Source organism: Chaetodon trifascialis, chromosome 21 (assembly GCF_039877785.1).
Source record: "Chaetodon trifascialis isolate fChaTrf1 chromosome 21, fChaTrf1.hap1, whole genome shotgun sequence".
NCBI lineage: Eukaryota > Metazoa > Chordata > Actinopteri > Chaetodontiformes > Chaetodontidae > Chaetodon > Chaetodon trifascialis.
The window spans coordinates 16,388,602-16,405,809 of NC_092076.1; the positions used below are offsets into that span (position 1 = coordinate 16,388,602).

At 44.1% G+C, this 17,208-nt stretch overlaps 1 protein-coding gene across 3 annotated transcripts in view; it reads right to left on the minus strand.

The window, feature by feature from the left end:
* The window catches only part of tmem94 (transmembrane protein 94), a 29,715-nt gene that overhangs the window by 11,673 nt on the left and 834 nt on the right, over positions 1-17,208 (minus strand). The window contains exons 1-13 of one of the 3 annotated variants that reach the window (XM_070990086.1): positions 15,654-15,838; positions 10,233-10,352; positions 9,738-9,865; positions 8,882-9,018; positions 7,700-7,905; positions 6,258-6,409; positions 5,658-5,760; positions 5,478-5,564; positions 5,275-5,391; positions 3,646-3,702; positions 3,238-3,267; positions 1,641-1,745; positions 806-979 (exon numbers count right to left, since the gene is read on the minus strand). In XM_070990086.1, the coding sequence (XP_070846187.1) occupies positions 806-979; positions 1,641-1,745; positions 3,238-3,267; positions 3,646-3,702; positions 5,275-5,391; positions 5,478-5,564; positions 5,658-5,760; positions 6,258-6,409; positions 7,700-7,905; positions 8,882-9,018; positions 9,738-9,865; positions 10,233-10,352; positions 15,654-15,677 (1,440 nt within the window). In that variant the 5' untranslated portion in view covers positions 15,678-15,838. Of the gene's footprint in view, positions 1-805; positions 980-1,640; positions 1,746-3,237; positions 3,268-3,645; positions 3,703-5,274; positions 5,392-5,477; positions 5,565-5,657; positions 5,761-6,257; positions 6,410-7,699; positions 7,906-8,881; positions 9,019-9,737; positions 9,866-10,232; positions 10,353-15,653; positions 16,073-17,208 lie in introns of those variants that run through there. The other 2 variants (XM_070990084.1, XM_070990085.1) reach the window with 2 other exon arrangements.

The window sequence follows — 17,208 nt, forward strand, 5'->3', positions numbered from 1 at the left end:
CGATAATGAGCTGCAAGACACCATGCAGCCAACATTGCGAGGGCAGGACACCTGGACCATAAATCTTTGGTGCTTTCCATGGCCTTGCAGGTGTTTTAGCCGGTTCTGACCAGTTTCAGACCAGGATGATTGTGACCTAATATAACCCTGCGTGTCCTTACATAACCTTACTGTATTTAATCCATGTTTAACATTTGTTATAATCTTGAAAGAACTAAATGGTCTTATAATCACAACTATGATTTACTGTGTGTTAACGAATAATGGTTTGGGATGATTTAATATACTTTACTATATTTTTAAAGCATTTTCTATGTGATGTGTCCTTATGCTTACATGCAATCATGATAATAAAATGTAATTTGATGTTATTTTTAAAAAACAGAGCCCATGACAATCAAAAACTAATGGTGTATAATTGGAGGAATAGAGAGGAGAAAAGAGGAGATAGCAGCCAAAAAGTACCTAATGGTGTAAAAAAATAGAAGAGCCTAGAAAAAAGAAAAGATGCCCCAAGGGCGGGGAATACCTTCAGTAGAACTGTATAAAAGATAGAGCACTGACCATTGCAGGTCAGAGACTTCTTCAGATGTACACCCTGTGTGTTTCTGGATTTCTCTCCCTTTGCTGCCGCGGCAATAAAGTGTTTGCATCTCGGACCCTGACTCCTGCAGATCCTTTTGAGCACTTTTTCTCAGACAGCTGAATTTGACTATTTCTGGACTGTTGTGGGTTGCACATCTGGCCTTCAAATTCCACAACATAGCCAGGCTGTTACTGAGGCTGAAAACTGCCTCACACACACCTCATCCCTGTCATCATCTGTCTCCATTCGACAGTAGGAGTTGACGGACAGGTCATCTCTGAGGTCATCCTGGCTGTTGTGAGGAGGCTCCACCCGCCCACTGAAGAACAGCACAGTCTCTGGACTGGGGTTAGGCCACGACAGGATGCCCTGCTTGTCCACACAGCACAGCACCTACGTACACACAAAACACGCTTCTCAATAAAAGCTACCATGTGTTTCACCAGATGAACTAGCAGCAGATGGAAATGTTGAGTTAGCATTGCTTCATGGAGCTCTGATACAGCTGTAGGAGAGTGAACAGTAAAGAGTGAGGCTGATATCAATGAGATCAAATTACAAAGAGCAACGCTGAATTACATATTGTATCATTTCCTGTCAGTGCCTCATGCAAATGAATCCAGAACAGGAATGGCAGACTCCACCAGTAACAACAAGCCCTATTCCAAAAAAGCTGGGATACTAAATAAAACCTAAATAAAAAATAATTAAATAATCTGCAAATGAGGTTTTACAACGGTTTTACAAAGTGTTCTCGAGCTCATGTATTAATATCCTTTACACAATCATGTGTTCTTGCAGGGACGCTTGCAGGGACAGTCTGTGCTGTCATTCTGGGAAACAGATATCAAAACTTGTCCTTTTTTCTATAAAACACTAGCTACAGTGAGTTTACTGAAAGCTAACTTTTCTCTAGATATCAGGCTTGAAGGAGCCCTTAAAAACAAAGCACTGCAGCCTTTCATCAGATCAGGACCTGGAGTTAAAATTACAGAAAATAATCACAATTGTAATTACATATCTTTCCCAAATCACTTCGCCCTGTGATACTCACAGTGACTGATCCCAGAGTGTGTAAAAGGCTGGAAGTATAACAGAGTGTGGGAGACTCTCCCTTCAGGACGCCGACCAGGTGTCTCCACACACAACGCAGCATCTCCTGCACACATGAGCACACACACACGTGCACACACAGGCACATACATATAGATTAAGTTAGAAAACTGCTTCTGCCACATACGAGAGGATTGAGATGTGTGTCAATACGTACAAATGACCAAAATGGCATCCAAAAGTAATAAGACTGTCATAAATAAAGTGATACAGCTTTTAAAAACAAGCTTTCATCAACAAGGAGGAAGCAAACTGATTTAACAGCTCAGCATAGTAAAAGCATCAAAGCAGCTAAAAGATCAAATAAATCTTAATCAGCTCTGTGATATAAAGAAAGAAAAAGGACAAAGCGTCTATGCTACAATGCTAGTGGCCCAAGGCGAGGAGGTGAAGCCCAGTGCAAGCCGCAGCATTCTGTGAGTGATCCAAAAAAAAAAAACATCCATGCAGATTTTGATTCTTTTCTGATGAAATCCATGATGACTGGTTCAGCAAGGGACAAACTGTGAACAATCACTTGGCCTTCCTTGCCTCCTCTCTTTATCGGGCAGCATCCAAAATGAATTTTCTGGCTCTCTGGCCAAGGGCTGGTACAATAGGGGTCTAACAGGAAGCTACTAGCTGCTCCAACAGCTGTTTGTACAGTAAACATGGATATACAGACATCACTTTGATCACTCTTATTGTATCAGGAGGGAAAAATATAATATACTGCACAAATATCAATGTCACACCACACTGTAACATCCCCCAATCACTCAAGGCTGTAATTCACTTTAAGTAAGTGCAACTGGTGTTACAAATAAGGTAAAACGAACCATCCAGATGATGGCGAAGAATGTTAACGCCACGACCATGAGTACTGCAACAGGCACCGATAAGGAGCATGTTGGATGTGATTGGCTCACAGAGTCCAGTCAGTGTCCGGCAGGGACGAAGTTTGCAAGTAAAACAAAAGCATTCCCAATGCTGGCATTTTAAAACAATAACAAACAGTGCAGTGTCTATTACCACCTGATCTGCCAAATACAGATTTGAACCAGCATCTAAAGCTGCGCCCGAGTCCAAAATGTTTTCACTGCGATTCCAAAGGAGATAAGGAAGGACACGTGGAGAGAAAACCCTAAAGAATTAACAGCACAGGGACATATCGGGGCTGATTTCCAGTCATGCAGTGCAGGCAGACAAGCAGAGGTAGAGGTCAGGCACAGGTTGGAGTGAAAGTCCCTCTCAGGATGATCTCTTCCCTGTGTCTAACACTTGATGTGTGTTCATCTGGAGCAATACCAAAGCCAGAGACAAAACACTGATGGTTTTAGAAAATCAGATCGGTGCCAGTCTACTGATTTGCTTCGTTTTCCCTGTGGGATCACAGCCTGGCAACAATGGAGGACAGTGATTGTGATTGGTCAGGATCGGTGAGAGGTTGTGTGAAAAGGCGCTGTATCCATGAGGTGAGATAATGATCTTAAAGAGACAGAACTGACTGCTGAGATAACATGTCAAAGACGACTGGAGGCATTTGAGCGTAAACTTACATCCAAAGGTGCTCGGTCAAGACGTGTTGACTGATAATCCACAGATGAAGAGTGACCAACACCAAAGAGTCAAAGGAGAGAAAATAACATGTCGTGCAAGATGAATACAAAACAGAAAGCAAAGTGCTCGAATTAAAAAAAAAAAAAAGGATAGTGAACACACGGAGAGTCTGAGAGGTGATCTGAATCAGAAGATGTCCATAAAGATTTCCACGGTGGACAAATCAAAGATGTCATGAGATTGAAGGGGGAGGGAGTGGGGGAGGGGAGCGAGAGCTGTGTACGTGGGTTCCAGAGAGGGAGTTGGAAAGGGCGAGGACAGCGAGTGAAGACAGGCGGGTTCAGGTGGAGTTGGGAGCCAAGCGAGTGGAGGACGAGAGGGAGGAGTGAGACAGCGAGAGGTTATACCTGGGAGGAAACCACTTCGGTGTAGCTGCTTAGAGTGTCCTCAGAGAACTTAGCAAGCTGGGGCAAGAGAAGAGTCTAGTTAAAACACAGAGGGAGACCCTGGCTGCGTCTCCTCTGTGTGTGTGTGTGTGTGTGTGTGTGTGTGTGTGTGTGTGTGTGTGTGTGTGTGTGTGTGTGTTCAGGTTAGACTGATATGGCTTTTAACATCACTATCATTGTACCTAATCAATGGTACCAAAGGCAGCATGGAAAATGTCTGAAACAGCATACTGTGCAGTCAGTAAGCATTTGGACAACAAAAAGTTTTGTCTTTTTGTCTCTGTACTCCAGCTCAAACACTGTTGTTTTGATTTTGACCGTTCTTCTGAGTTAAAGTTAAGGGGACTGCAAGTCCCTTGACTTTACTGGGGTCTAGTCTTTAAACATCCAGAAAGCTGAGAATAAATATTTTGCCCCATCATCATTTCATGAATGCAAAGACCAAGAGCACAGAGCCAAATATGGTTTGTCCAAATACTTCCAGATCACACTGTATATGGCATCTGAACTGTCCCGCAGAGTGTGATTCAATGTCCACTGGCATGTGAGCTGAGCAGCTCTTTTACTGTCTTTAGGATTCTGAAGCTTCACATCAGTGAAGCATTAAAATATCATAGAAAAAGTAGTACTTCTGTTTACTTCAACGATGTTCATGAGCAGAGAACATGTGATTGGTCACGACTATTCAGATCACAGTCATTATTAGTCCGGTTCAAGGTTCTATGTTGGTGGCGTTTCTACTGTAATCCAATATGTAGTCCTTTGAGTATTTACTGCTGATTTAATGAGACCATATACAAATATTGCAGTGTGTAGTGCTTGAACAATGAATTCCACTCTGCATGTTCCGTCTGTTTCAGAAGCGTCCCAGAAGACGGACGATGCACAGGAAGTGAGAAACCACAACGGTGAAGAGAATATGGTAAATTTTCAAAATAAAAGCAGCCTCCCGATCGTACATCAACAATAAACGCAATCAATACTTATCCATGGTAAAGGCACAAATATCAAGGAAAAATGACCAAATCAGACAATCTGAGTAAAAAAAAACAAAAGAAAAAAAATAAAATAAAAAATAATAATAATAATAATAATAACAACAAAAACGTATTGACAATGTGACAAAACAAAACTACAAGATCTCCTCTGTAAGTACAGTTTACACTAAGAAGACAGCTGCTGAAATACAGCCAGTGGACATATGAAGCAGATTAGAGTCTTTCCATGAGACACCTACATAACATTTATAAATTAATGTGTTTAATATGCAATTAAAGCACGTCAGGACGCCACTGTTGGTGTCGACCTTGTGGAATCAAATCAAGATACCAGTCTAACCCTATAGTGTGTGTGTGTGTGTGTGTGTGTGTGTGTGTGTGTGTGTGTGTGTGTGTGTGTGTGTGTGTGTGTGTGTGTGTGTGTAGATGAGTTAAGACATAGAACACAATCCTCCATGTTAGTAACTAAAGCTGTCTTTTCTGCCAGTGCACATCACAAAGTTATAACTGTGTGCATGTGGGTGTGCACGTGTGTGTGTGTGTGTGTGTGTGTGTGTGTGTGTGTGTGTGTGTGTGTGTGTGTGTCCCTCACCAGACCAGCTGGTGATGCGCGGCTGAACTCGGCGAGGACCCGCGCCTCCCCGAAGGCATTCAGCAGCACCCACATGACAGGGAAGAGCAAGGGCAAGATGGGCAGAACCCCCATCACCTGCGAATACGAGTTTGCAACGTTTATTTCCAATAAACTCTGAACTGATTGAAAAACTGCATGTTCATAGTTTGAAATGATTATACCTGAAGCTGAAAGAAATTGTAGCAGGCGGGGGTGAGGCTGGGCGCGTCACAAAAATAGCGGACGGTGTTCACGAGCAGGAACGCCACCTACAGGGAGAGAGCAGAAAGACACCAATGAGGTGACTCATGATCCCAAACACACTGCAGAGACGATTCAGAAACTCCTCCTTCACTGCTCACCAGCACAACAGGACAGACGAGCTTGGTGATAACCGACTGCACTGTAAACCTCTCATTATCGAGCACTGTGATTGGCCGAGTCAACGCCAACTCCAAACTGTTCCTGTTGAAAATTAAAAAAAAATGAGGGAGAAACACATTATTTTCATTCAAGTTAATGCATTAGTCTCCTTGCTTTGTAGCACTTTATTCTTTGTTTTGATAAGTGCTCTGTGAATTAAGTTTATTATCATTCCGTACACTGTTTTTTGTGTCTTCCTCATAAGGAGCTGATAACACATAAGGTGCTTGCCATCATGGTTTGTGGTATACAGAGCTGAACATTGCAACATATACAGTGTGTGCCACACACTACAGATAATCTATCTGTGTGATGAGTGAATTTGTGCTGCTCATTTGAGGCATTATATATGGATGTTCTGGATTACAAGGGCTGTTATGTCCCTGCAGTTTACCATTACAGACAAATAAAGAAAATGTTTATGTGAAAACATTTCTTGTTAAGGTTTGGATGGTTCCCTGTGTGCATAAAGCCCTGATCTACTCTAAGTGGCAAAGACAAGTGCTTAATTGTCAGGCCTGATGCGGACAAGTTCCCACCTGACTATGTCCAGCACAGGTGTCCGGACCACTCTGAAGAGACGATGTTGCTGGGGGCTCTGGGGTCCTCTCTTCTCATTGGCCCGTGGGGAAGGAGGAGGGGAGAATGGAGGGAATAAATCTCCTGGCTCCAACACAATGTGCTCATCATCCTGAGGAGAGAGAAACAGATGAAGCTGTTTAGGTTGAACGGGTGACTCTGTGCTAAGGGATCAACAGTCTTATTGGGCAAACGTTTATGGTTCAGGGTGTTTGGAGGGTCTGGGATGACAGTTTGGAGGACTGCAATGACACAGGGCAGCTTCTTCCCAAGATGGCTCCTGCATCTACATCTCTATCTAACACCAAGCACTTGATTAAAGGGCAGAAGGAATACACCAGGTCCATAAACAACAAACTGCAGTTCACTCGTGTTTCCATCAATCACTTACTGAATGGGAAAATGCTCTAAACACCCATCTTATACAAGCTGTAAAGAGCTGGACCGATTACGTGGCACAACAAGGGAAAGAGATGAATGTGATGCCTGTGCTCTGCTTGCACTGTCTGCGCCTGCAGACTCAAGAAATCATATGAGAGGATATGTGAACGTCTCATCCATGGAAGTATGTGTTCAGGTTGATCCCACACAATGAGGCCCCTGTGTTTCTTAATTAGCATCAAAACAGCCACACAGCAAACACAGCGTGAGGCAGCGCATCACCGGAGTAAACGCTAACTGCTCTTCACTGCACGCTCTGCTGCAGCTGTCCTCGGCTGTAGCTACTAGCTGCTGTTACCTGATTAGGTAGAGCTCATTTTTTGAATGTTTTTAACTAAAATTCTGGCTATATCTTACACATTGTACCATAAACTCAAATTACAATAGTAACTTCATGAGCAGCCTGCGTTTCCAGACTCACTGTGCTACGTCCTTAGCGAACACACATGGCGTTTCTCAATGTCTGCAGGTCACTTGCGAAATATGAAAGCTATCCTTTCTCACATGATCACTTGAACGCCTTGTGAGCTCTGTGGGTTCCATATTTAACTTAACAGTCCCCTCTGCCGTATCTCCCCCACCACAGCACTGTGCTGATATCTGCTGATATCCATACATATCTGTAATATTTACTGAAAGAAATATAATAAAATGTAACCCTGGGTTTGCTTTTTCTTGCTTGTGCAGCTGGTTTTTTCACATTGTGAGACTGCCTGGCTTAGTGGAAATTTTGACTGTTTCATATGTAACTATTTACCTCAGCAGTCAGCATGAATTATTTACTTGGCGGCAGGGCTGAGAATAGCACGTTTTCAGTCCGCCAAGGTGGCAACCGTTCGAGGCTATGAAGTCAGCTGCAGGATCACGAGTGTCAGGACTTTTATTTGTAGGATTTAGATTTCATAAATCAAAATTCAATATGCGTATATTCATATATGTGTATCTACACACACTCACTCACCTTAATGCCTCGGAGAGACGCAAACGCCTCTTGGCCCGGTCTCAGAGCAATGACGTCTCCTTCCACCAGCAGACTGACAGGCAGGTTCACCAAATGGGAGTCACGGTAGGTCCAGTGAAGGGACCACGATGGGGATGTGGGCGTGTACAGATCGGGGTACAGAGATGGAGACCATCGAACGTCGCCCACACACCCTGACAGATGGTCTGGAGTAACAGGCAAAGAAAGCGAGGCGCAGGGTGAGAGAGCGTGAACGTGGGGATGATTTCATGTACACTGATTAGTGTCACTCTGAAAATGCACGCTGCCGTAGTTTGATGCATCACCTCTCAGTTCTGTCAGAATCTGGTCGGTGCTTTAGATGCAGCATGCGACAGTCTAGTATCACTGTCCAAACATTCAGTGCTAAAGACTGAAAAACGACTTGAGTGAGGGTGCTGGTGGCTGGTATTTATTTGTTTGTGCTGCTCCACGGTTCACTTGCTTCCAACACCACGCATGAAGAAAACCTTCCAGAGAGTAAACAGAGAGCAGCGGGGCATTTTTGACAGCTGCTGTATCCAGAGCTGTGCGATAGCTGCCATGAGCTTAATCTCACTGATGTCAATCAATTTAAAGACGCCTCAACCAGCCATGACAGCACTCTCACAGCTCGACCCCAGACGCCCCTGCAGTTGAGACTTAATTATACAGTCACCCATTTCACTAAGAGACTATTCACATTTACTTCAACATCCCCTGCTGAGGGATAGATATCAAAATTCATTACCACGCAAGGTCCAGCAGTGCATCATAACGGACTGTGGTTTGGTACCACATATCAGGGCTTCAGTAGCTTATGTTGTCTGATCGGGTTTCAATTAAAGAAAATTATTGGCGTCATTCATGTTAATTCTGTGATTACAAGTTCTTTCTCGCAAGGCCATCAAAAGGTAATCAAAGTACACAGTATTTCTAAGAGAACTGTAGTTTTTTGGATGCTAAAGTTGACAAGTCAACTAACAAACAACAGATCAGCACGGTAGCTGCAGCCAATCTCATTGCAGTCATGCCCACAAATGAGATGAAAACAAGTTATGTGAGGAGGAGTAACTTCCCCAAGCATAAATAAACAGAGATTATCTCGTACAGGAAGTACAAATCCTTTACATTTCCAGTTGCCAGTCAACGAGCCTGACTCACCACTGAGCTGTGTGATGATGCCCTTGAGGCGGCGGACCATCTCACTCCTCTTCAGCCTCTCCTGACGTCCAACCAGCAGCAGGTTCAACAGGAAGAGGAGAAGGAGAGCTGCGGCGTTCATCAGCTCGATACCAGAGCTGTGGAGGTGGAAAGGACGGGTTACACAGGAATTCAGTCTCAAACAGGTCCAGCACAATTAGAGACATTTTCCTCAATCATCATGAATTGCTTGATGGAGGAAAAGTTCATTTGAAGCTTTGCAAAACATTTCTAACATGCTCGCTGAGAATGCATCACTTTCACAATCACAGCAAACGCATCCAAATTCAAACCAAATGGGTGTTTGAAGTAGCCAGTCAGTGTACTCGTTTAATCAAACTGTGTGTGAGAAAGACGAACAGTCAGGCGAGTGTGAGATCGCCTTGGCACACAGCAGCACGGCCGCAGCTGGTGTTTGTGTTGCTGCTGATTAGTCACCATTTCTCACTTCTGTTCATCTTCAACATGTTGATTAATTTTCTGGAGAATAATGAAATGAAGCGGACTCGTAGTTGAGCAAAACTGTCCATACTGAGAGGGAAGCAGAGACCTTCTTAGCTTGTTCTTTTTATTTGACAGAATTAACAACTTCTGCCGCCACTGAGGAGAGACTTCAGCAGTCAACGTTTCGCTGTTCTATAGTAGGGGGCGCTGTTATGGATCTTGTGTTTTTACACACAAGTAACGATAACTATACCCAGAGCCAAGCCTTCTGAGTCTGGTATAATAATATAATACAATAATAAATAAAAATGCTAAAGGTCTGATGGTGCACCCTCAGGATCATAGATGTTCCACAACAGGACGGTTCACCTACCTGCCCTCTGGCTGGCTGCCATGGCAACAGAGGAGTCCCAGCACCACCAGGAGAGTGAGGGCAGCTCCCGGCCAATGGAGACAGGAGTGACGGTTGCCATGGTAAAGAAAGCTATTCACCCACTGTTCCTATGAAAACATGAAAAGACAACACGAGGCATGAGGGAAGCGCCGTGCGGGGTGTTACGTAAGGCATCGAACATGTGACGTGTATTTAAAGAACGATTAAGGAACTGTGTTGCTATTAGTGGATGGATCAGGGCCATGTGGAACACATCGCTTTCTGTGTGTTTTCATGCTTATAAGGACCAAACATCTTCACCAAGAGGTGACGACGGCAAAAGTTAAATCTTATCTGACTTTGCTCTTTTGGGTTTAGGGTTCCGTTGACAATAAATGGTATTTTAGGTCAGGGTGAGGATTAAAGGTTAAGGAGTGACTGTACTTAATTAAAGAGCACTGATAGAAATGTGCATGTGTGAATGTGTGTGTGTACCTGTGCAGAGGCTCGCCTGCGGGCACCTCTTTGGTGCTGCTCCAGCAGGCTGCTGAGCTGGTCCCGGAGCTTCACCAGAGCCTGGCCAGTCGATAGGCCCAGAGTCACGGCATTCTCCACCTGCAACAACACAGACTTTCACCACCATTCCTCCAACTTTGACACGATTACCATAACTGCCAGTCTTCACAATTTGAAGACTTGATCAAATTATTTGTTTGTAGATTTTAAGTTGAACATCATTGTTCTGTGCCCTGGGCCCCTGACACAAACCATCAAGTTAAATTTGAGGCTTTTTAAGATTGAGGCTTGATTGATTGTATTAAATTGCATTGAATGCAATTTAATACCTGGTTCATGGTGCCAGTGTGAAAGCATGGAGGAAAACCAGAAGGGATGACATAACCTTGAATTAATCTTTATTATATTACATTATTTCACTGCATCCCAGCAGTATATAACAATCATTTCCAATGGTATAATTAGTTAAATGAATGCAACCTTCCACACTGATACAGTAAGCCGCATAAAATGCAAGGTTAGCTCCCAATTCATTAAGCAATTAAAGGTAATTTATGAAAGCTACTCTGAGCTGAAGAGCCTCTGAGATAGTGTAGCCAGCAGTAGTATCAGTATTGGCTGCAGATCTCGTGGTGCTGACTTAAAAAAGGACTGAACGACCTCTTTCTTTTGAGAAAACTGAATTCAGAGCTTTTAAATTACTGTCAATAACCCTGAGGGTTGTCAGCAGTGAAGCAAGCATGTTCTCTACAGACATGTAGGCTCTGAGGTACAGCCAAGCAGAAGAGAGTGTGTGGTCTGGTGATCTCAGGATGATATCTATCCATCTACCCAGCAGTATACATCCACTAAAAGTCTTTGTTTTTGCTGCTGACAGGCTCAGATTGTTATATTAAGTGTCTGACAACATTATGGAAAGGATCCTTGCAGAGTCAGATCTGTTGTCACTTAACCAGAAACAGCTGTTTGCTCTCACCACAGCCACCAGACTCCATTCACAGAAACACTGATTTTATCAATCTAAAGCACACTTCATTCAAAACGGACTAAAACTCACCGAAACCCTTTCTGTTCATCTTTTCACTGTTCCAACAATCATCATCAATTCTGATTGGGCTGAAATAAACTCTTAATTCACCGAATAAGGAGAGAAGCAAGAGAGAGGGCGGACACCCAAGAAGCAGCGGAAAACAGCTTCTGGAGCTGGAATATTTTCAGAATCTAACTCAGGAAAGACTTTCACCGGACATTATGACAGGAGAGACTTAAATATGCCAGAAATATTCCTGGTAAAAAAATTAAAAAAATAAATAAATACAGGATACAGCTGCAAGACGGTTTGATCTGACCTGCAAGGCATATCATAATTACAAAAAAGCAAACGTGCTAACACTCTTTGGCGGCGTGTCGGTGCCCAACAAGCAGCTTTCACAAGACCACATATATCTATAATAATATATCCAATTAACAATGATATAAAACAAAGAAAAGCAACCAATTCTACTGAGAAGCTCGAGCCAGAGTATGTTTGGCATTTGATAAACGGCTGTCGATTGATTTTTTGTCAAATGCTTCACTTGGAGTATCCCGATGCCTTCACAGTGTCCAACACATTCTAACTGTTTCTTCATATTATGCAGTTTTAGTGCATGCTTAAACAAAATAGCTGCATAAAAAAAGAAAAGGACATGTTTATAATAGAGGAAGGGAAAGTAACCTTTCCCACTCCCCGTGTCACCGCGAGGATGTGTGCGTTTGCAGAGGCCTGCGCACGCACGAACAGAAAGACATAGACAAATATGAAAGCTCACACACACTTAAACACACAGGGTTCAGCTTTCAAGCTCCACATCCCACACAGCCGAGCTATAAATATCTCCCCGTTTTCCCAGAGTAACAAAGCCTCAACAAAAATCCTCCAGACAGACGTAAACACGCAGAGACACAAGGAGCCTTAGTAAAGCGGAGCACGCCTACATCCTGAGAAGGATCTAGCTTAACCTTGGATGATCACCAGCAAATCAGGGGCATTATACCAACGCAAACATTACTACTGCCTCCAAAAGACATGCCTTAACTACAGCACATCCGACTGACGCTGTCGCTCACACAAACAAGCCACAAACTGACTGACACAAACAAGCCACAGACAACTTACGCTGCTCTTCTTCCTGAGGCAGATCTTTTCTCGCATCTTCAACACCATGACAGCCCTGCTCTGCTCTCCTCTGCTCTGCTTCACTAAAATCTGTATCGCCGCTGCCGGGCTACAAGGGCAGTCTCTAACGATAGCTGTGCTACGTGACAAGAATGGTTACATTTCAGAAACCAGTTCTCAAGATATGAATTAACTGGAGAGGGAGCCTGCTCATGTCTGCAGTTAGGAGAGACCTGGAGATGCTGCAAAACCTCACCCAAATTTCCCTCGTCACTGGGCAGCAGACAACAGAGCCCAGCCTCAGTGCACGCTGCCAACTGGACTTTAATTCAAAAACACCAAGTCTGGCGGCCTCTCTGGCATGAGCTGAGCCTCATTCAGTTCAACGCAGTTCAGCAGCTGGCTGGGACACTGAGCAACAAAACCCTGACTACACAGGGGGGTAGGATTGGGTGGGGGGGGGGGAAAGAGGCTCTTTTGATGAGAGGAACAATGCCAACCTGCCCTGTGTAACCCTGCTTTGGCTATTTTCCACACTTGCCAACAAGCATATTTTTCAGTGATGGAGGGGTTTGTGTTCGTAGAGAAGACGGGAACAAAAAATGGAGAGAATTGGTTGATATGGTTGAAATCATAACCACAATATCACTCTGTGAACAGGACTTAAGATTCTGAATTAAGGCAACATAGAGAAGAAGTCTTAGATTTTTTTTTTACATTTTCAAGGCTCAATCTGCTGAGGACGACTGTGCTGACACAATCAAAAGCTCCAGAACAGCCACTAAATGGACCTTATAATGAGTGTTTATAGCAAAACACGTATAAAATCATCACACTGTGCCAGTGTTAGGCATTATGTCAGACAAAACATCAACTCATTCTGTTTGTTTCTCATTAGTTTGCTTGGAATCAGCTGCATTTTGTGAAATCTTGGCTTTGATACGGTCTTTAAACGGGGGCGTAGTATTTGGTGCTTTTTGGACTGAACTGTATTGTACAGAGAGGTGATTCTGTTATTAAGCCTGCCATGTCCTGATAACTGATTTTCTGCATAGTTTAGACCTTCCAGGGGGCCCTGTGCTGTGATATGACTGGGGCAAAATTTGAGTGGGCGGGCACTAAAAACACACAGTTGTATCACTTAAATTCCACCGGCCAGAGAGTCAGTTCTGTCCGTCGAAATTCAATTTCAGTTCGTCTGTGTGTCCGTCTGTGACGTCCTTCAGAATGAGGGCATGCTCCTGACTGCACCGCTCTGAGTTAATGATTGGAGAACACAGCACATACGTGAGAATGCAAAGATAGAAGAGGTGAAAAGCTCTTCTCTGAGCGCGTTGAGCAACAGGCGGGCGAGTGGCAGCCATGTTTTCCCGCTCCTGCATGTGTTATGTTGACCCAGCAGTACCCTGTTGTGAAATGTGAAATGTTTAACTACAGTCGTTTGATCTTTTGACCCTTTGCACAGCAATAACTGAAAATGTCAGGATGGGACTTAAAAGCGTTGCTGTACTTAACAATGTGGACCATCTGCAGACAGCTGACAGTGAAATGATTACCCATTACAGCATGCTTTAGACAAAGTGCTCTTGGAATCTGAACCAGTGTTTGAAGCCTTGTTTCTGTGGTGGGATCAATGAGGCTCTCTGACTATTTCTGAAACCAACAATCTCACATCCACGCCCACAGCAAGCACTGACTGTCCAGGTATGTGGAGGAGTGAAAGGAGGCAGGGTTGAACTTCTCTCGAACTCTCCATTTTCATTCTTTACACAGCTAAGTCTGTTGCTTTATGCATGTAAAACAGTGCACAGCACCAGGTGCACATCATGACGGCCATTTGAACAGTTCATTGCGTCTCGGCCCTCTCTACGATGGCAGACTGCATGCACCGCTCTCAGAACAGCTACAAACACCTTGACTTTAGATGTGGTCTTACGACCCAGTTTGTTGAAGCACATGGAGATCTTTACCACAGTTGGATGCACACACAGTTTGCCCACACTGCAGGTGTCAGGCTGTCAGTTTTACCTCCACATAAAGCAGTTCAGATAACCTGACTATACGTTTGGCTTGTTTAGAACTTTAAAACCGTCTGACTTTACAGCCAAGTTGACGCATTCCCTGATGTCAGAAATGAACTTGATGAGTGATGATGACCATTCATTATTTAAACTAGAGCCAAACTTACAAAATTAGGATGTAAAATGAAAAAAATGGCAGTGGAAGGGGTTTAGGTGCAGACCACGAACCGTAAAGGTCTCCCACCGAGGCCCGGGGTGCATATCATGGCCCCCTCACTCTCCTCTCATTTCCTGTCACTCTACTGTCACTAACAAACCATCAAAAATAATCTGAATTATTATTGAACTGTGTCTTTACCTCATCATAGTTTCCAAGTTAAACAATTTAACCGTTACGGCATGATGAAGAGCCTTTCTTTGTGCAACCAAAAAGGACTGACACACCTTTTCAAAACCTTCAATGTGACTGGATTTCAGATTCCCTGCTGGCAACTCCATTTCACTGCAGGTCACTGGCACAATGTAATCTCATATCAGATACTGATTCAGGCTGGCTGTAGACACTGGCTGTAGAAGCAGTCACACTGCAAAATGTGGACCAAAATTCTTGATTCTGCATTTCTAATGATGCTCATCTTTGGTCTCCAAGGCTCTAAAATCTCTGCCTGCATGTATGTTTCACGGTGTGATCTCAAGTGACATCTGAGGATTATTTTCTAAATGAATCAATTAATCTTTGAAATTTCTCAGAGCCCAACCCAATCCTCAGCCTGTCTGTCAAACCGACGAAGGTCCGAGGCCTGAGGATATTCAATTTGATGTCACATGTGAGAAAGAAAAACAGCTGAAATCAGTAAATGTTACAACATTTTTCCTTGAAAAATTGCCAACAATTAATTGATCAAACAGGATAGCAGCCAATTCATTTCCCCTTCATTCTACCAATCAATTGACTAACTGTTCAAGCTCTACTCTCATGATTATCAACACTCATCTGAGACAGGCCCAAATTACACACAGGGGCTAAATAAAAATTTCAGAAATGAAGTACATTTTCCCCAGAAGAGTACCACAAAAAAGCATGAACCTAAAATGTTGCAACATAGCAAAGCACTCCCCTCAGTGTAAATCCCTGAAGCCATATCTGTTCAGTAAACAAGCCTCCACCTCTGGGACGGTTGCGTAGCGCAGGCAGATGCTCATCTTCGCAACCAAACTCACCTGCTTCTTATCCTGCTGCTCCATGGCAACCACAACCACTCCACATGCTCTGCTCTTCAACCAGCCAGCGCCACTCGGCAGAGCCCTGTCAGTGCCACTCTGCAATGTCCCAAGCTGGACGACGTGAGCCCGAGGCACCGACTGGACCGCTCTCAGCTCGCTACCTGTGGAAGCTGCGGATCGAGTGGGTCAAATTTGGCCAGAGGTAGATGGAGAAGGCGGGCAGGTGCAGCCTTGGTCCCCCACCTGGCAACACCTCCTTCCCCGCCTCCTCTGCCAGTGTGACACGAGTCACACCCACACCTGCACGGACCAGCAGAGAGAAGCGGGGGACTGTGGGATACAGGGTTTTTGCTTGGAGATTTAATTGTTGCTCAGGTGCGACAGAGGGATCCTCTTCATCACATTCATGTAAAGCTCTGTGGACGAATGACAAATGACATAAGTCAACTGGCCTATATTGCAGGACAATGCAGGGCATGCTTAATTAACACACTGATTGTTAAATATCCTTACATTTACCACATCAGTTCAAGCTGCTTCGTTAAGGTTAGCATAGTCATGCCACATGGTGTTGGGGGCTACCGCGAGAGCACCCACATGTTAGCATAATAGCTCTATTGAAATGCAGACCAAGGCCCTCAATCGACTGACACCAGGCTCACCACTCGCTCTGACCACATAAGCAGCTTCCTCTTGCATGAAAAGCCCAGTGAACTCCCGAGTCAGCAGTCTCCATTGGCAAAGAGTTGACAGAGCTCAGCCAAACAGAGGAGAAAAGAGGCAGACAGACCGAAGGGTGAGCGGGTGCACTGACTACAGAGTAAGACTGTTCGAGTAAGATGAAGCACAAAAACAGTCTCACTGCAGGGTGTGAAGGTGTGCAGGTAACGCAGGCAAAGTCAAGCAGGGCTGAAAAGAATCCTGAAGAAAAGCAGCCATATATATTCTTAAAGAAGGGCAGTATGGGGTGTGAATTTCAGCAATACCTATTTCAAAATTGTGCAAAGCCCTCTCTAGATGTTACTCATAACATTAACCATGGGTCTGCACTATGCAGGGTCCCAGTAAGTCATGACAGCGAGCCAGTATGAGCAGCACCCTCAAACTGAAGCAGCTAAATGGAATCTAGCCATCATTCATGCAAGAGTACACCTACACGTTTCCTCCTGTGACCTGCCTTCAGTGAAAAGGGCCAATCGCGGTGTGAAAAGTCAACTTCAGTGTCATGTACGGTGTTTGTCCGGTAACAGCTTCCAGTTTTGTGGCCTGTTAGCGACACACGAGTCCAGACAGTACTTTCTGTTCGGGATGCTAACTGTCCTCTGTTTAGCTCTACCTGGAATAATCAATTTCCAATAAAAGTGTGGTTACAAAGCAGATATTCTCAGACCTGATAACGATACTGCTACTACGTGGCCTCTTTTCAACTGTCACCTACTGAGTGGTACGTTCACGGACACGTTTACTACTAGCCGAATACATTGAGCGAGCTAATCCTTGTCAGCCGAGCTAAAGGACTTTCGATGGATTTGTTTTGCTCTTTAAGTTACAG